The 15,123-nt window shown below is 42.7% G+C and overlaps 1 protein-coding gene across 2 annotated transcripts; it reads right to left on the minus strand.

The window, feature by feature from the left end:
* Window positions 1–2,205: 2,205 nt before the first annotated feature.
* LOC110563331 (transmembrane and coiled-coil domain-containing protein 5B) lies at window positions 2,206–13,707 on the minus strand. 2 transcript variants are annotated; one of them, XM_021660381.1, is made up of 12 exons: window positions 13,595–13,707; window positions 12,759–12,807; window positions 11,922–12,071; window positions 11,547–11,664; window positions 11,195–11,245; window positions 10,168–10,236; window positions 9,101–9,157; window positions 8,549–8,608; window positions 8,006–8,070; window positions 3,946–4,021; window positions 3,399–3,442; window positions 2,206–2,593 (listed from the first exon to the last, which is right to left on the minus strand). In XM_021660381.1, exons 2-12 carry the CDS (start codon window positions 12,788–12,790, stop codon window positions 2,395–2,397), a joined length of 921 nt encoding a protein of 306 aa, XP_021516056.1. In that variant the 5' UTR covers window positions 12,791–12,807; window positions 13,595–13,707; the 3' UTR covers window positions 2,206–2,394. The 2 variants fall into 2 exon arrangements, with proteins under 2 accessions (XP_021516056.1, XP_021516055.1); XM_021660380.1 differs by lacking the exon at window positions 13,595–13,707 and having other exon boundaries at window positions 2,395–2,593; window positions 12,763–12,797.
* Between the last annotated feature and the right edge of the window lie 1,416 nt (window positions 13,708–15,123).

Here is a 15,123-nt window from a genome sequence, read left to right on the forward strand (position 1 = left end):
AATTCACACCCCCCCCAAGCTAGCATAAAAAGCCTGGTTCGGGGACAGGCTATCATGCCTATGATATTAATGCTTGGGGAGGGAGCAGAGACAGGAAGATATCTGGGCTGGCTGGACAATGTGTCTAGCACAGTTGGTGAGTTTCAGGTTCAGTGAGAGGCCATGTTTCAAAAAATAAGGCGGAGTTGCTGGAGAGACGGCCTAGCAATTAAGAGCTTTGACTATTCTTGCAGAAGAGGGTTGGACTCGCAACACCTACCGGGCAGCTAACAACCTCCTCTAATGCCAGTCCCAAAAGATCTGATGCCCTCTTCTGGCCACCACAGGTACTGCATGGACATGATGCACAGATGTGCAGGCATCAAAGAATCCATACATATAAAATTAAAATAAAGAAAAAATTAATTAAGAGGAAGGCAATTGAAGAAGACACTGAACATCAACCTCTGGCCTCCACACACATACACATGTGCACATGTACTCTCTCTCTCTCTCTCTCTCTCTCTCTCACACACACACACACACGCACAAACACACACACGGATAGAAAGAAGAGAAAACAAAACTGAAAGGGGCAGAGAACAAATGTATACAGTCCACAATATGTACTACAATCTGTAAAGAAGAGGTGAACCTCAGATTCCACGTGAAAAGCTCTAGCTTCTTTTTGTAGCTGTGGTCTGGGCATTTCTAGTGTTCAACACTTCTGGTCAGCAAAAACTGACCTCTCCATCTCAGTCCTTGCCCCCCGACTGCCTAACGTGGTTATGTCACTCAATATCACCTGATATTTGTATATCCAACTGTGTTTGTCTGCTTACCAGCTATGATTTGAGGCAGAGTTTGGTCTGTTATGCTCAACACTATCATTCTAATATCTAGAATGCTGGCTAGACCAATGATGTTGTCCAATGAACGCTTTTAGAGTGATTGACTGGGTGAGTGAGTGAATGAAGACCCTTTGAAATTATTAGAACACTGAGAAAGAATTATCCAGGAATGCCATCTGATTGATTGGACGAAGCCAGTGTAAGTGTTTTTACATCATTTGGCCACTAGAGGATGCTATTGATCGTTGTCTTATTTTTTTTATTTATTTTTTATTTTGTAGGTGCCATCTTCAGAGATTATTCTACGTTCTTAGACGCCCCCTCCAGAAAGAAAACCCGAGATAAGATCATGCCTGCAGCCAAAACAGAGTGCTGCCTCTGCTCCAGCGTTGTTGAACAAAACTGTTAAAATCTCTATCAAGAATGAGCTCCAAAATAGGAAACTCCCCCAGAAGGCAAGAACTCGTGGAATGTGCTGAAAGATAATGCCAAAAAATAAAGCTCCTCTTCCAGGGCAGCTTCTGTGAGTATGGAGATGTCACCATCTGGACAGGTGACCTCGTGTTTTCACTGCGTCTGCCCTCAGCTCCTCACTGTCAGTCACATCAGCACTTTGTCAGGGCTGCTGAAAGTAAGCACTTTTATAATGGAGGTCCTAGCCTCACGGTTTCAGTTGACAACCTCCAGACGTGCTGGAAAAGCAGCCATTTAGTCTTTTACTAAGTCCTGTTCTGTAACGCCCCTGGGATAAGCTCTGTGTGGTTGTGGTGAGAAATAAGGAGGACACCTGTGTCAAGGTCAATTCACTTAGGAATGACACCAGAACTTCGAAGCCTGGCTTCTACAGGAAACCCAAAGAAGGCGCTAGGAGCTTTTGGTAGAAGGTGAGAAAGGTGGTCTCTCTAGTTGGGAGAAGTTAGAGGGTAGAATTTGATGATAATCAAAAATCTTTGCTTAGCAATAGTTAAAGGTACAACTTTTTATTTGGCTGTATCTAGAAATATTTTCTAAATTTTATTACTTAATCATTTAACACTTGAACTTTAATTTCTTCTCATTGAATAATGAGTGATTACATATGTCACTTTTGTAGTATGTCACATTTTAAAGACATACTATAAAGCATAAAAAACTATGAAAATGTTATTAATATGACTTTCAGTCTTATGTCTAGTCCCATGGATGCCTTCATGCATGCCTCCCCCTAAATGACTGAGGATCTAACAAATGAACACATGATCTTTCTTCCTTTAATAAAATGAAGCAGAAAATGCAAGCCCCAGGGGGAGTTTTTATTTTTGTTTCCTCTCAACAGAACAGGGAAGCTTACGACTATGTAGAAGGCCCCAGGACACACAGACCAATGCAGTGAACTCTGGTAAAAATCCATGCTGTATTTGGCAGAGAAACACTCCAAGAGAGAATGAAATATAAAGCTCAGCTGTCACACAGAAGCTCTGAGTCACAAGCTTTCAGGTTCTTCCTGGCCCGCACCACCAGGGCAGGGCCACAGCCACAGCCCCTCCATTGGGGTGCAATGTGAGGCCTGGCAGGTCACCCCATACTAGTGGGGTAGCACATCATCCACCTCTAGAGTGAGGAAGGGAAACAGTATGTCCCTTAGCCACTTCAAGCTGCTTCTGCTCATGAGCACGGGCAGGGTGTCCACGAGAAGGTCGGGGTTTATATACTGCAGGTGGAAAAACATATAGCCCACTAGCCGAATGACGATCATGATCACGAAGAAAAGGTACCGGAAGTGCCTGTGAAGAGCAATTCATCATTAGCTTTAACATCAAGCAAATGGGATATGAAATAGCAAATGGCTGGTGAATTTGCTTTCTTTTTGGCAAAGCGTTTGGGGTGCTTAGGAGATGGGGGTGGAGATGGTGAATGCAGATGACAGGAGAACACAGAAAAACCATGGTTTAGTGGTCAAGCATTGAACATTGCCTTCATGACATGCAAGTTTTCCAACGGAATAGATGACTGTCTGGGTACTACATATGGGGCAGGCCTTTCGGAGGGTAACAGTAAAAGTTTAAGACGATCATTGCAAGCCTGATGGCCAGTGGTGCCTTTCATGCCTCCTACAGCAAGTAATTCTAGAAAATGAAGATAACTCTCCTTATTCTCTCCTTATTCCAAAACATTGAAAAAGAAAAGACAGAATTAAAGTGACTTTTCTCCCCTTGTAGCTTCTTAGCTTACAGTAAGACACACAAAGAAGTTAGTGTACCCTTGTCCTCTTTTTCCAGGAATGTAGCAAAGGTTTGGATGCAGAACCTACAAAACTGAAAGGGAGCAGTGCAGAGGGAAGATATGTAACCTATGGCTTCCATCCAGAGTTTCTCGGAAGTGGCCACTATTTCCTTCAGCTACTTAGACCCGTGTAAGCCTGCTGTCCTAACTCTGAACACAGAAAGGAAGGAAGGGTTCGGAGAACTCCGGCGCTGCACGATGTATCTCTCTGATGCTAATGCTCATTCTTTTGGCCTGTATCCAGTCAAATAGCACAGCGAATGTGGCTTGTACCAACTAGGTCAGGAGCATGATTCTGCCACTTACCTAAGCAAAAACTTCCTCTTCTGTTTCTTAATGATGTTCTTCTCCTGTGGAAAGTAAGGAACATGAAAACTAGGGGTGACCAGAATCTCAATGAAAAGTAAGAAGTGCGGTGGGGCGGCTGCAAGAAGAGACTTTGCAGTTAGGTCATCCAGCTTTGCATCCTGGCTCTGCCTTCCCTTGACCCCCACACCTCCCCAATGTCATGGTGTGGTGACAGGCAGAAGAACCTTTCTTTCTAGCCCCAGAATTATATATATATATATAATTATACAGTATTCTGCCTGCACGTATGCCTGCTCACCAGAGGAGGGCTCCAGATCTCATCTTGGATGGTTGTGAGCCACCATGTGGTTGCTGAGAATTGATCTCAGGACCTTTGGAAGAGCACCTAAGTGCTCTTTCCCTCTGAGCCATTTCTCCATCCCCTATCCTCAGAATTAAAAAACAAACAAACAAACAACCAAAAAACAGAGGAAGGAGAATGAAAGAGACAGCCCTGGAAGAAGGAGAGCTAGAGAAAAGTCCAAGTGTGGGCAGGCACACTCACCATGTTGCTTTGAATGGTCTCGACCAGGGTTGAGCCAGGTCTCACTACTTGGGAAGAGTCCTTCTGGGCTTTGGACCTGGATATGCAAACGACAAGGAAGATAAGAGCCAATTATCCTGCTGACAAGAGCTTTCCTAAGTCAAGAAACACCTGTGGCTTGGTTGAAATTCATAGTTTCTCAGCATACAAAGATGTTGGGAAACATGACTGATTTATTTTCAATACTTTCAATGGGTTTCATTATGGCCTTTCTTACATGTAAGTTAGTATACTTTGTTTTAATATATTCCCCTTTTAACTGCCTTCTTGTTAACTGCCTCTAACCTCCCCACTTGATTCCCTTTTTCTCCCAAGAGCCTCCAGCTTCTGCCTCCATGTCTTATGTATCCTTCCCCCTTTTTGATGGTGAGAAATGAACTGAGGACCTTACATGTTCTAGGCAAATGCTCTGCCACTGAGATGTATCCCAGTCCCATTCTTTCCTAGTCAGGGTTACTCTCACTCTGATACAACACCATGACTTGGGGAAGAAAGGGTTTATTTGGCTTACACTTCCACACCACTAAAGGAAGTCAGGACAAGAACTCAAATAGAGTAGGAACCTGGAGGCAGGAACTGATGCAGAGGCTGTGACAGGGGTGCTTACTGGCTTGCTTCCCTTGGCTCTCTCAATCTCCTTTCTTTTAAAAAAATTATTATTATTTATTACAATTTATTCACTTTTTATCCCAGCTGTAGCCCCCTCATTTGTCTCCTCCCAGTCAACCCTCCCTCTCTCTTCTCCACCTATGCCCCTCCCTTAGTCCACTGATAGGGGAGGTCCTCCTCCCCTTCTATCTGACCCTAGTCTATCAGGTCTCATCAGGACTGTCTTCCTCTGTGATCTGGCAAGGCTGTCCCCCAGGGGAGGTGATCAGAGTGCCAGCCACTGAGTTCATGCCAGAGACAGCCCCTTTCTTACAGAACCCAGGACTGCCAGGCCAAGGATGTCACCACCCACAATGGGCTGGACCCTCCTCCTCCAATCACTAATTAAGAAAAAGCCCTATAGACTTCCCCACATCCCGACATCATGGAACATGTTCTCAATTGAGATTCCTTCCTCTCTAAGGACTCTATCATGTGTCAAGATGACATAAAAGCTAGCCAGCACACATTTCCTTCTTAAGAGAAAGAGAATGTATGCCTAAACTGAGCTAAATCTCTGGCTGACTTTCAAATGCCCAGGGCTGTCTGTGAGCATCCCCACTGAGGTTGTAAAACCCCACTGGCACATGGGATGGACTATGTGGCTCTAACCTAACATCAGAATGACATCCTGAAACTTCTCAGTCTGGCTGTCTTTCATTCTAGTGGCCTAAATTCTAAATTTTTCCTCCATATTTTAACTGCTCCATACATAAAATACACACAATGGGTTTGGCCTGACCTCTCAGGCCAGAAGGTATAACATTGGGAAAAATAACTTCCTGTCATTCTCCTCTCCCAATCGCCACCTCTTCTCTAACATCTGCCTGCTTTTATTCTTTCCAAGCCTTCCGGTCACTGTTAGAGTATTTGTTTTATTTAGAGAGTTGTTTCCTGTTACAGAATTGATCCAGTAAGCGTATCCAGCATTTTCATGGGTATTTACTTTTATAGTAATCAATAAACATGTAAAGAGAGAATTGGCATAGGCTCCTAGCTCTTCCATGGTAAAGTAGTTTGTGTCAGACCAACCTGCTTCCAAAAGTAGCTATAATAGTCACGAGCAGTCATGAGTCATGAGTCATGAGTCAAAGGGACACATGCCTCTGAGTCAAGTGAAGCACACACAGGAGGCTCCATGTTTACCTAGGCTTTCCTTCACAAACATGTGCCAAATCTCAGTACCAGAAAACAGAGTCCAAGCAGAAGGTGAGGAGGCAGAGTCTGGAGTTCAATTCAAAGTAAATACTTAAGTGGGCTTTCCTGTCAATGTGGGAGCTGGCTCCTAGTTACCTCTCTGGGTAACTCGAGACTCAAAAACAACAACAACAACAAACAGCAAAAGCAAGGTCAATGGATACAACACAGCACATAGAAGCCTGTGTATTCATATACAGTAGTAACGAGCAACCCTAAAATCAAAAGATAACATTTACAATATCAAAACCTATCAGTATGATTAAACATGTACAAGGATACTCCATAGAATAACAATACACTATAAAAGAGTTAAAAAGGATCTAAATAAATCTAAATAAATTGCTACGGAGGGCCTCTGAAAGGCTCTGCCCTGCAGACTATCAAAGCAGATGCTGAGACTTATGGCCAACTGTTGGGCAGAGTGCATGGAATCTTATGTAGGAAGTGGGAAATAGTAAGATCTGGAGAGGACAGGAACTCCACAAGTTGAGCAACAGAACCAGAAATTTGAACACAGGGATCTTCCCAGAGACTCATACTCCAACCAAGTACCAGGCATGAAGATAACCTAGAACCCCTGCACAGATGTAGCCCATGGCAGTTTAGTGTCCAAGTAGTTTCCATAGTAGTGGGAAGAGGGACTGCCTCTGACATAATCTGATTGGCCTGCTCTTTGATCACCTCCCCCTGAGGGGGGAGCAGCCTTACCAGGCCACAGAAGATGACAATGCAGCCACTTTTGATGTGAACTGATGGACTAAGATTAGAAAGGAGAGGAGAACCTCTCCTATCAGTGGACTTGGGGAGGAGGATGCGTGAAGAAGGGGGTGGAAGGGTGGGATCAGGAGGGGAGGAGGGAGGGGCTTATGGAGGATACAAAGTGAATAAAGTGTAATTAATAATAAAAAGTATCTAAATAAATGGATGGACCAAGTTGGAACATTGATTAACTTCCAAACTTTATTTACATACTCTAATAATTGTAATAAAAATCTCCTTAATTTTTTATTATTTTGGTAGCAATTGAAAGACTGATATAAAATATTTGTATTGAAATTCATGAGTCCAAAAATAGCCAAAACAATTCATGAGTCCAAAAATAGCCAAAACAATCTTAAGAACAATACACTTGCAGATAATATCCACCATGTATCAATGCTAACTATAAAGTTAGAATAATTAAAATAGTGCCATATAGGTAAAAGGACAGAGACATAGATTAACTCTACAGAATAGAGCCTGTAAAAACAGACTATAGACTGCAGACAATTGTTTCCTCTAGTACAACAAAGGTGTGTGTACCCAATGACCCCTCAAAAATGGAAGAGTACATCCACCAAAAGGCGTACATGAGTACATTGTATAGCAGATTTTAACATGATAAAACTTGAAATAGTCAAACTGTTCATCAGTGATAGATTAGTGGCATTACGTTCATACACGGAATATTGTAAAGAGCAAATCACATGATGCAGTAGAGATAAAACTCGGTGAAAGCCAAACATAAGACTATGGACTGAACTTATGGAAAAATTGAAGGTAGAGTTTTACAATGATCAGACTAGTGGTTATTTTTGCAAGGGATATTTGACAGGATAAAGGGTTAAAGGAGACTTCTGGGGCTTATTATCTTCTATATGTGGATACACGGAAAAAGTTAACAGCTATGAAGTGAAGATGTGTGCAGCCTGTGCATATTGTATCATATGTGATACAATTAAAGAGTGTACACAACAACACCAACAACAAAGTGTCAAGTCCTGAGAAATACATCTACAGCTCTCTAGTCATCCCATATGTCAATGTCCTGGGAAAGGTTGTGACACACAGAGATGCCAGTCATTTGTACCTTGCATGTAGGTATCTCTTCACTGTGGTTTTTCCTTCTGAACATAGCTTGAGTCATGTTGGGGACACTGTGCTCAACTAAGGATATATGAAGAGAGCACTGTAAAGACATCTCAGGTCCCAGTTACTGGGAAGAGCAGTAGTCTACTCTGCGGATGAGTGTTTGGTCTGGAGCATGAACAGAGGTTGCCAGAAAGGACCTGCTGTACGTCCTTCACTCAGTGACAGCAATCGTTCTGAGGAATGCTCTGTCCCTCAGGGATTGCCTGGGGCAGGCACTGCAAGCTACCAGTGTGTGTGTGTGTAGGATGTTTCCCAAACTTACATTTCTTTCTCAAGCAGCATCACTTCCTGTTCCTTCTTCATCTCCCTCAGAATTTCTTGATATTTCTTCCCATGGTGGAAGGCATCATAAATAAGAATTTTGGTCTTTATTTCAAAGTCACTAATAGGAATATCCCACTAAAATCAACTAACATTCCATAGACTTCACATAACGGGGTGTACAAAGTATGGGGTGTTCTAATAAAAAAAATCAGAGGTTCTAGTGACAGGTTGGGCATAGGAGAACACGGGTTCCTCTTCTAGACCTTGCTTGTACTCAAATCACAGCCCTGAGCTGGACTGAGTTCCCCCAGCATGCAGAAGAACTACCTGAAGCTCCCGTGTCCTCCTCAGAGCACCTCAGGATTGCTAGACAAATGGGTTGAGGAAAACAGTGTACGACCAGGGTCCAGCACACTGGAACATTCACATTTGTTGGTCATTCCATTGAATGAAAGGCATTTTCCCCATGGCAGATGAAAGCAGCTTTCTCCTGGCTTGGGGATATCTGCCTCTATTCCGACTTTCCTCAGTAATATTCTACCTTTATGTAATGGGCCTGGTCTTCACAGAGCTGATAGACAGATTGGTAGTCACTCTCCATCTAGAAAAAGAGGAAAAACACAAACCGCATGAGTTCCACCCTGTACCAAGTTTTGGCTGCTTCCCCGGGAACCTGCCTGGTGCATTGGACACGTGGCCAGTTACCTAGCAACTCCTTACTTGAAGGGAAACAGCCACTTCGTAAAGTGGAGACCTCATCATTCAGGCATAGGGCCAAATTTTGAGTGGGGGATGTGGGAAACTTCACCCACGTGGCCCTGTGTCTCTCCGGAAAACAGGAGGAAGTGCAATAAGCACCATTGGATTTGGGATTCTACAGGGTATTTGGGGAAAGTGTGTGTTTCTAAAATGCTAAGGCCAGTAATATGAAAGTGTTTTTTTTTTCCATCTGCCTGTGAATCAGAAATTCACTTGCCAGATTTTTCTCCTCCATCCCTCCCATGCCTGAAAACCTTTCTGAAGACCCTCAACTTTTCCCCCTATTTATGTCCTAGGTAGATTCTTAGTGGAAAAGGCACTGGCTTAATCTAACCTTGGCTATTTCCTTCTCTTGTTGTGCACAGGACTCAGTTGAATTTTGTAGTTTCACCTAGGGAAGATAGTAATAGCAGAAAATGAACAGCATTCCTTTGTGCAAGGAAAACTCAGGCCAGCAGAAAGCAAACTCAGAGCGGTCATCATGTATCGACAACAAATGATAAATTAAGGGAGGATACAGCTATGATCCCTGTTTTGCAGATGAGGAAACAAAGGTACAGAGAAGTTATGTACATAACTCAACCAAATGTCAGAATGGCAGAGCTGATGTTTAAGCCTTGGTATGCTGGCTCTCCTGTGAATCCAGGCCATTCTCCTTCCTCCTACTAATGACCACCAGCCTTTTTCTCCCCCTCATTCAGGATGGTTCAGGCACTTTCTCTAAATCACATGTGGGTCACAGGAGCCATCCGACTGGTTCAGAGAAAAGCAGAAAAGGGGCCTTTTGATGGTAGGTTCAGCCAAATGCCACACTTGTCCCCTAAAACTACTGAGAGCTTCCCAACATGTTTACACACATTTCATTTGCTCACTCAATAGGTATCTGTTGGACATCTGCTATGTTCTAGGCACTGGCTTGCTGACATATATAGTCTAACAAGGTAATATTGTCAGTTGCTTTACTTTCTAGTAGAGGAAAGAGAAAAAATGAAATTTGAAAATAAAATTTACTCTATGAGCCGCAGCTAGGCAAACCATATAAGTTCATTGATATATCCTTATATAACTGTGATAATTAACATTTCCTTTCCTCTTTGATGTCTGTATTTGTGTGTCTTCATTTAGATATAAACTTCTCCAGGGAAGACCCCAATAACTGTTTGGAGTGTGTTTCATTAACTGACGAGGCTTTTGAGCCAGTCCCTCCATCTGAAGGCAATGTAGTCACTGCTGTTTCTAATGTGCACAGCAGTGTTAGGATGGTCCCAGAGGAGTAAAGGACATTGTCTCATTGCTGGTGCATAAAAGGACACACGTAGCATCACACTGAGGAGAAGTCATGAAAACCTTCCAGAACCTCGGACATGTGTCCCCCCAAATTTTCCAGTTTGCTGTTCGTACCTTCAATTCTGCTATTTTCTTCTTCAGGGTTTCTGGTTCAGGGCCAGCACTCTTAAGTCCTCTTGAAATCTGAAATACCATTCCAGAAACTGTGAACTCACCAAGGCAAACAGATGAGCTAAAGGTTAGGCTGGAGTCTTAGCCAGTAGAACAATTGTGGTTACTAATTTGGTTACTGACACGTGTCTATTTGACCCTTGTGGAGGTTGCTTCAGTCCATACTGAGTGGACAGCCTTTTTTTACTGTTATTTTAAGATTCATATTTATTTAAAGTGTGTGTGTGTGTGTGTGTGTGTGTGTGTGTGTGTATGTATGTATGTAGGTATGTACATGTGAGCACAGCTGTCTTTGGCACCCAGAAGATGGTTTCAAATCCTTGGAGCTTAAAATAGAGGTGGTTGAGAACTACCTGGCCTGGGTACCAGAAACAGGACTCAGGTTTTCTGTAAGAGTATGTAAGGTTTTCTGCACTAAGTGTATATCCTTTTCTGTGCCTATGACCATCACAGATCCATAATGAAGACAGGAAAATGGGCATAGCAGTAGGGAGTTGGGGAATAAGTGGGAAACCTTTGGTCACGTTATAGTTTAGCTTTCTTCCCATACCCTGTTGTGACCAGGGGACAAATACTAGCTTGCTGTCTGTTTGAAGACTCTGAAGGTGATGGCGGTGTGAGGCAGAGATTTTACTGCCTTCTCCTTGTTTTTCTGAGTAGAGAGTTTAGGAAGATTATTTAGAAATCAGTCATATTTCAAGGATAGAGTTTAGTGTGTGAAAAAAATCTTATTTGTTTGTAGCATATAATCAATTTTTTACGTGGTTACATATAATTGATGAAGATATATGTATATGTATATATATATGTGTGTGTGTGTGTGTGAGTGTGTGTGTGTGTGTGTGTGTGTGTAATTCTGAATATCCCCCAAGCTCACCTCTTATGTCTATTGCCCATTCTAGCAGCCTTTCTTTTGTAAAGACAATGTTGTAGGAAATGGGGTACCTTACAACCTGTGGTGTCTCCTTACCTTCTTCTGGAGTTCCATCACATTCCTGCTTAGGTTCTTGTTCTTTTTCTCCTGTAGGAAGAAAGAATCCAAAAGACAACCAGATTCTGCTCTCAACCTTCTCCCTCACCCAGGCCACTGATGTAATATGTAGGGAGGAGATTGTCAGTTCATGCACCCAGGTCTTACATGGGGGACGTGGGACAGAGCCAAGGTCTTGTCCCCATGCCTAGTGCTTCACTGTCACAGCACTGCCCCAAGCAGCTGTTACTTCTATAGCCACAAAGTTAGGAACATATGTGGTGCCTCTGGGGAGACAATGGAGTGATGCCTGCAAAAGGCATCCTAGGGTCTCTGTTAGAAGTCTTCTCACCAGCTTTGCTGTCTCCAGCTCCAGCTCCTTCAGGGCACTCTCCTTCATTATTATGATCTCATTGAAGTCATCCCTCTCTGGGGCTCTTCCTACGGACAGGGCAATATCTCTTTCAAGACTGAAAAACAAAGTCATTCAGGTATGGCTCAGTCCAAAGGAAGCTGGCACCAAAATCACACCACCAATATCTTGGGGATCCGGAGTGACAGTTGCAGCAGAATGTCAACTAAATGAAGAAATAGAGCCCAAAGATCTGTACCAAAGCCTTCTGAGGGCATCATAGTTCACATTTCAGGATTTAAATAACACGCTGAGCTTTCCACCAGTGAACCCACCCCATTCCATCCTTGCTTCCCTCTATTCTGTTTCACTGACCTTTTTATAGATTCTTCTTTCTTTTGAATCCTTCTGAGAAGAATCTGATTGGCCTCATCCAGCCTCTGTAGATCTTTTTCAAGGTCTGCATTCAGGTACCTGAGATTCTGTTTTATGGCTTCTAAAGCTGATATTTCTGTTCCCTCATGCCTGCAGGAAAAGTGTCTTCATGACTAAACTCAGCACAGAACACAACAATCCTGAGAAGACATCCCTGAGTTCTCAGCCATTCTCCAGGTTCCTGTTGGAGACTAATAGGTCTGACTTATTTTCCCAAGATAAACCAACATCTCCAATATTTCTCCTAAAGTAAATGTATGTCAGACTCATTTTTTAATTTCAAATATTATAAACGATACTCACTAAGATGGAAATCTTTTGCATTAGAAGGGAAAACCATCTTTTTATATGAACAATTGTATTCTAACTTGTTCACTTCCAAGATTTCATAAGGAGAATATTGAATCTAAGCAATACCTACAAGGCATTTAGATGGAAAATGAAAGAAATTTAAGTACTTTGTCACAAACTTGGGAATTTTCTGTCTAGGTCTGTCAGAATCCTAGGCTTTGTGGGAAGGAGAGAGAGGGATGGATCTTTGTGGGAAGGAGGGAGGGGGATGGATCTTTCCCCTAAACCTAGTCAATGAATGGTCTGAGTAACAGGACAACTTTTGTAAAGTCCCACCATGGCAGTGTGATGAAAGAAGGGAAAATGGAACTGAAATTTCCTTCAAGATTCTCAGGCTTAATGAGAGAGCATCTGCACAGCTGTGGTCTGGATCGCTGGAGACTTCTAGAGCAGTAATTTTTTTCTGGCTACCTGCTATTGGATTACTTACCCATCATCCAATGGGTTCTGTTCAACATCTTCCATCATTGGCTTCCTAGATATGAATACAGACATCTGTTATGAAAACGAAGGACCTACCATCCATTCAGCATGTCACTACCCAGAAAGGAGATGGCAAAAGTGAGACACTTTTCAGATAAGACAGGGTCAGGATAAAACCTTTTGTATGTTCTCACTTTACCAGATCCAATCTCAACATTTTAAAACTTGATTTGGGGATCTCACAACCAATCAAATTGCAATTAAAAATCTTTTAAATTTCTACTCCTTCGATCCTTCCCCTTTCTTGTTTGCATTTACTCTAGTCAGTAAAACGTAAAGGGACATGTGATAGAAACATGTATGTCTATTGACAAATACAAAAATATTTTCTTTTCAGCTCAAACCTTCAGGGAAACACCCCCCCCAAACAAAGCAACAACAAAGAGCCAAGAAATTGGCTATCTAATTTCTATTAGCCTGTTCCTCTTTGACTTGTCACCAAGCTCTAGAGAGTAAAAGCTGAGTTGATCCTGAAACAGTAGCTGCAGCAACACGATACCACTACTGGGAAAAAGACAGAGGCATTACGTTTTGGAGGAAACCAAAGGCTGCTATTTCATAACCACCACAACAGCACTAAAGTTCAGAGCCAAGTCTTAGAAAGTCAGAATACCAAAATGCTATCCTCATTTCATATTCTACCTTCTGCTTTAAAGCTCTTCATTTTAACACCTTTTGAAGCTCATCCCCTACCTGCTTTTCTTTAATAATTTCTGCTACATTTTCCTTTTCTTCCAGAAGTCTCCTTACCCACAAGAAAGCCCAAACTGTGCTAATACCTTTTAAAACACAACTTTCTTTTTCCAAAAGAGATTTCTTCTGTTCCAAACAGGTTTTCTTTCCAGCTATATGATAGGACTGTCACTCAAGGGGTTGCCTTGCTGACTGAGTCCCCACATATAACTGGACTGGTTACTCTGGCTGGGTGGGGCAGCATGTCATAGTGGGATAGTGACATCGTCTTGTCATCTCAGTAGCAAACTGGGAGAGCCCAGAGCTTCATGGCATTTATGAAACATCAATAGGTCCTGAAGAACAAACTCGGCAAAGCCAAAACATCTCCTGAGGCAGTAGCCGTCTGTAGGGCATGGCTGCATACACATATAATCCCAGTGACAAGAATATTCATCCCTAAAACTTGCTGGCTAGCTGTCTATCGAGCATGTTAACATCCCAAATCTCTAGACCCAGCAGTGGTTATGATCACTCTCATTTCTCTTCCATGGTCTCTGTGTGGCACCGTCACAAGTTATTGCTGTTAACGACAAAATGTGCACCTCCATTGAGTTATCCAGAGGGTATAAGGTAGGAAAGTCAGAGTGAAGGCCAAAAGAATCCCAAGGGTGTCTGAGCTTTGATTCCTACCACATGGTGCTTTTGGAGCTATAAAACTTATCCACCCCACATCCAAAACTGGCCTTCTAGGTCACTGGGAAAGAAGGGTGAGATGTTTTGAAGGTGGCAGGAATATGAGAAGATGAGAAGGTGAAACAGAAGAGAGAAAAGAGGACTGTTAGGTCCAGAGACCCAACTCTACTGCCCACTCTTTAGATTCCTTCATCTTTTGAGGCCTTAACTCACTGGGAGAGTAGGACAAGTTTAACCTTTGAATGTCACCCAGCTGAGCATCCTAGGATGCTTCTCTATACTGAGTAGATAAGCCAGGATACAGACTTGTAGACCATTCAATAGATTATAAGTGAGGCATGCTCCTGTAAACAAACATCTAAACCAAACCTATTAGAGACAAATTGTAGTGGTCTCCAGTCCTCAGAAAGGTCTTTGACACCACTGCTCCAGGAATGTGCCTCCCAAGCAGAGACATCTGCTGTAATCTCATACTGCTGTGGGCACATGTTCCCAAATGCCGACAACCTTTAAGCCCTCGACTCTGTTCTCCTATTTTGGCATTTTTAAAATATTTTTCATCTGGTTTTCATCGTACAATTAGGCCATGGGTATTTGAATGTCTTTTAATCATTCATCTTTCTGCCCCTGCCTAGGTGTGCTCCGGGGTTCTGTTCAGACAGAATTCAACATGGCAGGGATATTTTAATAATAAGTGCAGGAGTAAATGTCTTACATTACTTCTGCTATTTAAAGCAGAAGAACAGAATTATTTGGCCTCTTCTCCTTCCAACACACCCAAGGCAGACTCACCTGTAGAGCCCCATCAGCGCATGCCTATCTTGGATAGTGTGCCATGGCAGGGTCCTCACTTTTTCCTCTAAACTGCATCTTCTTTTCCTTAACGACACTGTACAAATTTGCCCTCCCTGTGAAACCTTCCATAATGAATCATTCTTAG

This window comes from Meriones unguiculatus, chromosome 18 (genome assembly GCF_030254825.1).
Source record: "Meriones unguiculatus strain TT.TT164.6M chromosome 18, Bangor_MerUng_6.1, whole genome shotgun sequence".
Classification (NCBI taxonomy): Eukaryota; Metazoa; Chordata; class Mammalia; order Rodentia; family Muridae; genus Meriones; species Meriones unguiculatus.